This window comes from Mercurialis annua, linkage group LG5 (genome assembly GCF_937616625.2).
Source record: "Mercurialis annua linkage group LG5, ddMerAnnu1.2, whole genome shotgun sequence".
Classification (NCBI taxonomy): domain Eukaryota; kingdom Viridiplantae; phylum Streptophyta; class Magnoliopsida; order Malpighiales; family Euphorbiaceae; genus Mercurialis; species Mercurialis annua.
Genome location: NC_065574.1, coordinates 11,616,390 through 11,626,010, shown reverse-complemented (window position 1 = coordinate 11,626,010; position 9,621 = coordinate 11,616,390). Strand labels below are relative to the sequence as shown.

Genomic DNA, 9,621 nt, shown 5'->3' with positions numbered 1-9,621 from the left:
GGATGCAATCCACTATAATTGAACTAAAATAATAATAATCAAATTACAGTAAATAAAATTAAAATTTTAAAAAATATTAATAAAATATTTAAATATTTAAATTTATTAGTTCATTTAACTCCTAAAAAAAATGCAAATTGTGTAGCCTACATTTCTTTTGCAGAAGTGATAATCAGTTTTAATATGAGACGACACCAATACATTTTTTACATTGAAATTTATTTTTCTCATGTTAGATAAACCTTTTATGGTAGATAAAGATAAAATTCTAAACATACATAAGCTCAATTTAAATCCACAGACTTCATTTTTCATTTAGATGAGAGAGCGTCTAACCAACTATTAAAAATTGCATGAAGTGTTTTGAATGAGATTCAACTCTGAAACAATATCTTTAAATTTTTTACATTTAAATTAATTTTTGTTTGAATAAGATAATTTTTTTTATAAAAGGCGATATATTAGTTTAAAATTTTAAACGGCCGCATGCATACATTGCCCACATTCATTTAAAGGATAGCATAGACTTTTTATTTATCTGATCATGAGGTGTCCTGAACGGATTCCAACTATGAAACGGCACCTTAAGCCTTCCATATTCAGACTAATCCCCACTCGAGCCGGGTAGGTCCCTTGCGGGAGGCAAAGCTCTGGCCCCAAATTTTAAACGGCTGCATACATAAGTACGGTTCGAACCCGCGACCTCACTTAAGCTAGAAGAACACCTTATCAACTCATCAACGGCTTGGGGTTATGGGTAGCATAGACTTTAATATACCTTACTTTACACCAACCTGAAGGTAAGGTAGAGTTAATTAATGTGATATTTTTAACTTATTATAATAATACTATTGATGCCTAATATCATCATCATCATCATCAAGAGAGGCTACCAGCCACTCCCTCTCTAACCTCCCTCACCAACTCACATCTAGAACCTCTTTATTTCTCTCTCCCCATCTCTACTAACACTCAAAACCCTATATATTCTCATCTTCTCCCAAAAACAACCATCCTTCATGCCAAACTATAACCACAACAAAACCCTAATTCTTCTGCTAATTAATTACACCTTATGCATAGTTAATTAGAATTCATTAAGAATAATGGGCAGGTCTCCTTGTTGTGAAAAAGCTCATACAAATAAAGGTGCATGGACTAAAGAAGAAGATGATCGTCTTATTTCTTATATTAAAGCTCACGGCGAAGGCTGTTGGCGTTCACTCCCTAAATCCGCCGGTCTTCTTCGTTGCGGTAAAAGCTGCAGACTCCGTTGGATCAACTACTTAAGACCTGACCTTAAACGTGGTAATTTCACTGAGGAAGAAGATGAACTTATTATCAAACTCCATAGCCTTCTTGGCAATAAGTAAGTTTGCTTCGGAACTTGTCGAGTCTTACGTTTTGCATTTCGTTTCCGCTTCTAAAAACCATTGAAAACTCGAAAACTCAAAAATTCTATTCTTTGTTTTTTGTATGAGAGAGCGCTTGTTAAAAAAATTAAACCTGACCACAACCTGCTAAATACTATTTAGCACTTATACCATTTGAGTTATAACTCATTTGTCGTTTATATTTTGTGCAGGTGGTCTTTGATAGCGGGTAGATTACCGGGAAGAACAGACAATGAGATAAAGAATTACTGGAACACACATATAAGAAGAAAGCTTTTAAACAGAGGAATAGATCCCACGACTCACCGACCGTTAAACGAGCCACCGCAAGAACAACCACCACCGCCACCGCCGCCACTATCAGCTACAACGAACACAATTTCATTTTCCACCATAAAAGAAGAAAAACAAGAAATGAGCATCACAAACACCTGCAAAACTATGTTTATATGCAAAGAAGAGCGAAACCCGGTCGAAGAACGGTGTCCGGATTTGAATCTTGAACTCAGAATCAGCCCTCCATGCCAACAAATTAGAGGGGTGTGTTTTGTTTGCAGATTGGGATTGCAAAATAGCAAAGATTGTAGTTGTAATAATATTATTATGGGTTCTGGCATTGGGACCAGCACTGCCAATTCTAATTCTGGCTGTGATTTCTTAGGCATCAAAAGTGGTGTTTTGGATTATAGAAGCCTTGAAATGAAATAAAAATTCAATTTTAATTAATGTTCATAAGAAGAAAAAAAATACAAAGAATCTCTCTAATTTGTATGAATTTTAGTGCATTTAATTAGTATATACTGGTGAGTATATATAAAGTGATTGCAATTGGTGAATGTTTTTTTTTCTTTTTTGCTGATTCATTGAAATTGAAGTACTATTTGTTCAAGTGATTTTATGATTTGTAATAGGACTTTGTTGTGTTGACATTTTTTTGATTTTGTTTTTGGAAAAAAGAGGGGTATGTCAGATTTGTATTAGATCTTAAAAAGGTCATGTTATGGTTGTTGTTGCTAATGCTACCAAAAGATAAAGTAAGAGTAGTCTTGATTCATAATCTAGTTGAGGTCTTGCTAACATTATTAAAGATGTACACATGGAAGTTAAAATAAAAATTGGGGCAGAAAATATAATATGAATTTTTTAAATGGGATATATGTAAAATTAAAATATATTTATTTTTAAACGAGACGGAAAAAGTATTTTTGTTATCATTATTATTATTGTTATTATTATTACTACTACTTTTTTCTATCACTTAGACCGGGGTTTGTCTCATAAAACCTATATTCATAAATAAATTCTTTTATACGTAAATTATACTCTTTTAGCCTCAATAGAATTATCGTTTTTTATTATCACACAAAGATATAATCAATATTATAAATTTATGTAATTTTTTTTATTTTTCGTACTATACATTTATTTAACGTAATCACTAATTACATATTTCAGTAGATAGTAAAAATTCTAACGCATTAGTAAATTTTAAATGAAGATAATATAAAAAAAAATCTTAACGATTATTATTTATTAAAAATAGAGTGAAAAAATAAATAAATAAATAAATAATTCTATTGGAACGAAGGGGAGTAGAATCCACTCATGTTGTAATAGTATACCATAAACCGAGTCTAGAATATATATATATATATATATATATATATATATATATATATCATTCTTTCACACCAATAATTACCTTTTGTTCTACTCCCCCAGTCTGAAAATAGGCCGGTTGGACAAACACATAAATTAAGCTAGATGGTTAAAAAACTATTTTTTTATTATTTTTTGTAATTTTTTAAATATATTAATCGTATATTAATGGAATTCTATTGCTGTAATTTATATTAAATAAATTGGCTTAGTTTAGTTTATTTTGCACTGATTTTAAAATGACAATTATTTTATATTGAAATATAAAGTAATTAATTCATTTATAAATAATTATATATATTTACTAGAGATTAATAAGACTTTTAATTTCTAAATTATTTACTAAAATAGAAAGTAACTTATAAGTTAAAACACAAAAAACTCAAATAATGATCAATTAGTATATTGGTTCATCCCCTTTTAAATTAGGTTTATTACTTAAAAATCACAAATTTAGCATATTTTTTAATTTTAACACGAATTTTCAACACGAATTATTACTATTTAGTTTTATTATTTTCTAAATCCAAACTATTGCGTATTTTATCAATTATAACAAAACCTTTCAATTTTTACAATTATGTTCAATTTAAAAACTTTCTTGCAATATATTATAACCAAAATTTTAAATTTTCCTTTTTAAATCCAAACCTTGCGACCAAACATTTATACTTACTCTTTTTAGAAGTTAGATAAAAAATTAAAATTTGGTCGTAATTGATAAAAAAACACAAAAATTTGGATTTAAAAAAAATCAAAGTTTTGCTCATAATTGTAAAAAATAAAAACTTTCAAATTGGACATAATTGTAAAAATTAAAAAATTTGGTCGTAATTGATAAAAAGATGTAAATGTTTGAATTTAAAAAATAGTTTAGCCTTATTGTTTTGCAATTTAAAATACTGAAAAATTATCTCTTAAAACGTGATAATGTGGATATCGGGATATACACTATTCCGACGTCTACACCAGTAATTTTTTAACGAAACATTGTGCAATGTTTTATATATTGAGAGAAATTCTTATGTAGACTCGGTCTATCACGTCATCCGTAGACTAACCTATCACATTATGACACGTCATTAAAATGATGGCAATCTTGTAAATTCGTTTTTTACTTATTTACACCTTTGAATAGTTATATTACAAAATTGCCATCATTTTAATGATGTGTCATAATGTGATAGGTTTGGTCTACGGATGACGTGGTAGACCAAGTCTACCTAAGAATTTTTCATATATTGAAAGTTGGTGTTCGACATTGTCAAAATTAAAAGCTTATATTAAAATTGCAAAACACACTAAATTTTTAAAACAATCTTTAAAATATTGGCGAATCAATTCTGTACATAATACCAATGAGTTATAGTTCAAATGATATAGGCGGGGATAACAAACTGTTAGGTCGAATGTTCAATTCATTCTACAAGCGCTCTTTTCAATTATCAAAAAAAATAATATGTACATAATTGAATATGTCCGGTAATTTTTTTCTTTTATCTTTAAAATGTTAAAAGAAAAAATTACTCTTATATTTTGGTTAAAATAAGAATCAAATTGAACCGAATTAAATTACCCCTTAATTAAATGTGATTTTGATTTTTTTCGAAAACCAAAAAACTTTAATTTTTTTAGTGAACCGATGGATGCACATCCCTAAATCTATTTGAGTGTATTTACACTAAGAGTTTACTTATCACCAAGTATATTTACCATGATAATCAATACTTGAATTATTAATATTAATAAATGTGTATTTAATTAATCTACTTAAAAAAAAGAGAGATACAAATATTTCCTTAAAAGCTTGAATAAGAAATATTTTCCTTTGAATTGGTAAAAAGAAAAAGCTTTTGAAACATTAATAAAGTGGTTTCCTAAATTTTAGGTTATTTTTGGAGTTGTATGGGACATTATTGATTTATTTTTCTAAGGTAGGAAATAGATAAGCAGTGAGAGGATGAGAAATAAGAAGATGGAGTGGTGGGTAACCTATCCCTTCTTCCATTGCAATAAAAAGTAGCACATTAAATACCATCAAATATAATATATAATATGTATATAAAAAATAAATATTATGAGAAAATAACAACTGTTCTTTTTTTCTTCTTCTTATACCAACCTAACCATTAATTAATGTTTAAGCCATGATCCAACCAACCAACCTACCCACACTATACTTTCACTACTTTTTGCATAAACCCTAAATAGCGAAGGTTTCTTCCTATTACTTTCTACTTTCATGATAAATCTATTGTGTGAGACCCTCTTCACCTTTCAAATCCACATATATGCCCTCCAAATCTTTCTTAGATAATATTTACATGATCATGGCGAAACTACTCCTAGCTTAAGATGGATAATTATTAACCTTTTTTATATAAAATTTTTAAACCAAATGAGAAAAAAAAAATCTATGTCCAAACCTTTTAAAAGTGTCCATATCGTCCCGAAAACACATGATTTTTTCAAAAATGTCCATCCACTAAAAAGCACACGCCTGAGTGATGTGGTGGTAATATGGTGTGTGTAGACACTTTTTTTCCGGACAGATAAAAAGTGATAAGAGACTGAAGCGCTCAACGAGCTAGCAAGCGGCATGTTTGAATTAAAGCGGGCTTGCAAACTTGGAGGATTGAAACATAATTAACCACGAATAGCCTATAAAAATTCAAAAATATTGTGATGTAAGTCTAAGAACTTGGACTAATAATAATATCTTAAAATTTTATGAGCCAATTTGCAAGTTTGACGGGATAAACCATACCCGAACTTTCAGGATTTTAAAAGTCTTTTTGACACTTTTGGACACTAAAAAGACCATTTAACCCAATTTATCACCTCATGCATATAATAATCCGAATTTGATTATTATAATTACCCTAATTAGACTCTTAAGCTAACTCATTCACTCACTTGTACACTCACAACACGACTCTAATACTTAGTAAACCCTAAGCTACCCTAACCTCTATAAATACTACTGCTAATTAACTTAGTCAGGACATGAACTCCATAATCAAACCCTAATTTAGCTAGTAATTTCCGAACGACCACACCACCTCCACACACTCACACCATTCAATACACAAGCTTTTACGCTCCAATCTACTCAAAAACACTTTGCCGCTGATCGAACCTAAGCTGGATTCTTTATCCGAACTGCCATAAAACGAGGCAAGGACTGAAAACGGTACTTATGATGATCCAATTATGTTCTTTATCACTTTTTATACATCTCTATCAATTTTCATTAAATTTTGTCATTTAGAATGCATGCTAGAGTTTAAACTATATAAAATACTATAAATGCCATGTCCTTCGTTCCTGCTATGATTTGCATTCTTTTGATCTTATAAACATGTTTAGGATGTATTTTTACTATTTGACATGTATATTTCAAATATATATGATTCCAAACATTTAAATATGTTTTTTGCACGTTTTCTGAACCTCAAAAATTATCCCCCGGAACCTAGAAAGGGTAGCGCTGCAGCCACCTTACTTTGGAGCCGCCGCCACTTCATAATGGCTCCATCCTCAGCTTGGTGGCGCCTTCATTTTTCATGGCTTTATGTTTTTCGCTTCCAGATTCTTTAGGCTCGATTAATTTTTTTTTTTAAGTTTTCGACCTCGTTTGAGTTCAGAATTAGGTCCCGTTTGAACCCTCGATTTTATATTTAGTTGTAGTTTTATACTATGTATTATAATAGATTAGATCTATCATGCTGCAAAATAATTTTTGAAATCTGTCACATCATCCGGGCCCTGAAGCCCAAGCCCGCCATAAACCAGAAATTTCTAGAAGCAACTCCATATTCGTTTGAACTTGGAATCGACCTCTGTTTGGACCAGTGGATCCATATTGATGAGACAAATAACTTCTATGTTCTGACCAATTCCAGATTCTGATCACATAGATAGCCAGACGACAGACGACTGCCAAACACTCTGATTTTATAAGGTTAAAAAGTATTCCTAATCTTACATGTATATCAACTCTATTTGTTTATGTTTTAAATGTTTATGCACTTTTCAAAATATGTCAGATTCAATATTAACAGTCTTAATAACTTAGCCACGTTAACTTAACTCTAAATCCAGCAAGTCCAGCAAATCACCTAAAAATTATAAGATTGTCATGAACAAGTAATTATTGGTTGTATAGGCATTCAAGATGACCTAATAAAATATTTCACATATACATCCGGTTTAGATTTTATGCATGTAAAATGACTAAGACCCACCTAAATTTGCTACATGATATAGAAATCCAGGAATAAGTGCTTGTTTAGGAGTATTTTCACATGCTAACATGCTAGTTTAGATCAAGTCATATGCGCCTGCGTGTGCACATTATCCTATAGACTACATATATAATTAGGATGAGATATACAGCGTGCCACCTATTTTGCACCATGATAAATATCAGGTAAAAGATGCAGACAAGCCCTTAGATTTTTATCCTATAAACATTTACACCTTCGAACTCTAAATATTTTTAACCAAATTATTAAATTTAAAAAAATAACTCAAATTACTAAATAATATAATAATAATAAGAAAATCTTAAAAAAATAAATTACAATTAATTAAAATATGAAATACAAAAATACAATCAAAAACTTTAAAACCCAACCATTAAATTTTTAAAAAATTAAAATATTACTCAAATTATTAAATAATTTAATGATAATAATAAAATTTCTAAAATCTTAAAAAATAAATTACAATTAATTAAGACATAAAAATTAAAATAAAACTCGTGAAATTAAAAGCAGCACATGCACTAAACTACGTCATTTTACAAAAACAATAAATACCCGACTCCGGCAATGGAGTTTGTCCCTCAGACAAACATAGGTTGCTCGTTTGAGCTCAAATGAGTAGAGAGTTGGTCGTCTCTGCTCGTCTTAGATGTGCAGAGAGCTATTCCTCTCAGCTCGTCTCAGACGAGCAGAGATCTGTCCGTTTGAGCTTATACGACTACATATCTTCTTGTTTGAGCTCAGACGTGTAGAGCTCAGCCCGCCTGAGCTCAGACGAACTGAGCTTTGTTCGTCTGTTAAAGAAACAGATATTTATTTATCCAGGAGACGAACTCCGGCACCGAAGTCGGGTGTTTTTTTATTTTAGTAAGATAACATCGTTTAGTGTAAAGAGTGTCTTTATATTTTTGTTCGTCATTAACCATAATTTGATTTTATTTTTTAATTTAACTAATCATAACCAAATTTTTAAGACGATAAATTTTATTATTTTTAAATTTTTTATAATTTGAGTCATTTTTTAAATTTAAAGATTTGGTTGAAACAATTTAGAGTTCGTATGTATAAATGTTTTTAGAAAAAAAAATTCAAGGGCTTGTCTGAATCTTTTATACTCCCTCCGTCCCGTTTAAGAAGTCCCATATTCCATTTTGGGATGTCCCATTTAAAAAGTCCCATTACTATTTTTAGGATGTTTTTCTATTGAATACCCTATTTTACCCTTATTTTAGTTATCTTAGAGGAGATCTATGGAAAATTCCACTATCATTAATAGGGGCAAAACATGAAAAAACATGAAAAGACAAGAATAATTAATGTTTTCTTAATCTGTGTGTAAAGTCAAATGGGACTTCTAAAGTGGGACGGAGGGAGTATAATATTTGTCATTATGGCAAATAGGTGGTACACCACGTCATCGCCATATCACTGCCATGTCAGCTCAGACGTGTGCCTTTAAGTGGATGAATATTTTCGAAATAAAAACTCGTGTTTCGAGACAACATGGACGTTTTTGAAATTTTTGGACATAAGTTAATTTTTTTATTGTTCGTAAGTTAATGTAAAGTTTTAAAATTTATAAATATATTCAATTTAATAATTTTATTATAAATTTAATTATCTTTTTCAATAAATTTAATGCTCATTTGTTTTTTATTTTCATTTTGAATTTTGAACTTGCTCTTTTTTGTTTTGTTTTAATCACGGAAAGATAGAGAATTTAGAATTCGATTGTATTGTTATTTCAAAATTTTTTTGAATAAAGAGTTAAATTTTACAATCTTGGAAAAAAAATAACCAACTAAAAAAATAGTATAGAAATTCAACTGAAAATTAGAATAATTAATTTGATTATAAATTTTAGATAACTTTATAACGAAATTATCAAATTGGAATAAATTTCCGAACTTTAAATTTTTTGAATAGGTTTGTAAACAATCGGAAACATTTAGCCTTTTACCATTAAGTTTACATTTAACTCTTTTCTATTAATATAGTCTCCATTTTATATTATTAATTATATTTATTATTTTAAAATTTCAAATATTAAATTTTTTTATTTCTTTTAAAAATTATTTCACTTCATTCCATTAATAATTTTAAACAGTAATGACATTTATGGATATATTTATTTGAAAAGAAAAGTTTTAACCTAAATAATTAAAATACTACGAATTAAAATATATTTGTGGAGACTAAATTCGATCAAATATATATCTTTGAGGAATTAAATAATTTAGTTATATATATTCAATAATATAGTTAATGAAATCCTAAGACGCATATGAGTTTTTTTTAAA

At 29.2% G+C, this 9,621-nt stretch overlaps 1 protein-coding gene across 1 annotated transcript; it reads left to right on the top strand.

Moving 5' to 3' along the window:
- Positions 1-862: 862 nt before the first annotated feature.
- Positions 863-2,120, top strand: LOC126680058 (myb-related protein 308). The gene is made up of 2 exons (XM_050375095.2): positions 863-1,369; positions 1,586-2,120. The coding sequence occupies exons 1-2, from the start codon at positions 1,107-1,109 to the stop codon at positions 2,100-2,102; spliced, it is 780 nt and encodes a 259-aa protein (XP_050231052.1). The 5' UTR covers positions 863-1,106; the 3' UTR covers positions 2,103-2,120.
- The last annotated feature ends 7,501 nt before the right edge of the window (positions 2,121-9,621 follow it).

What these genes read in the sequence shown, in the direction of transcription:
- LOC126680058 (XM_050375095.2), top strand. Translation starts at nt 1,107, where the DNA reads ATGGGCAGGTCTCCTTGTTGTGAAAAAGCTCATACAAATAAAGGTGCA. An exon ending in CATAGCCTTCTTGGCAATAA is followed by an intron (nt 1,370 to 1,585) that starts GTAAGTTTGCTT and finishes TATTTTGTGCAG; the next exon opens with GTGGTCTTTGATAGCGGGTA.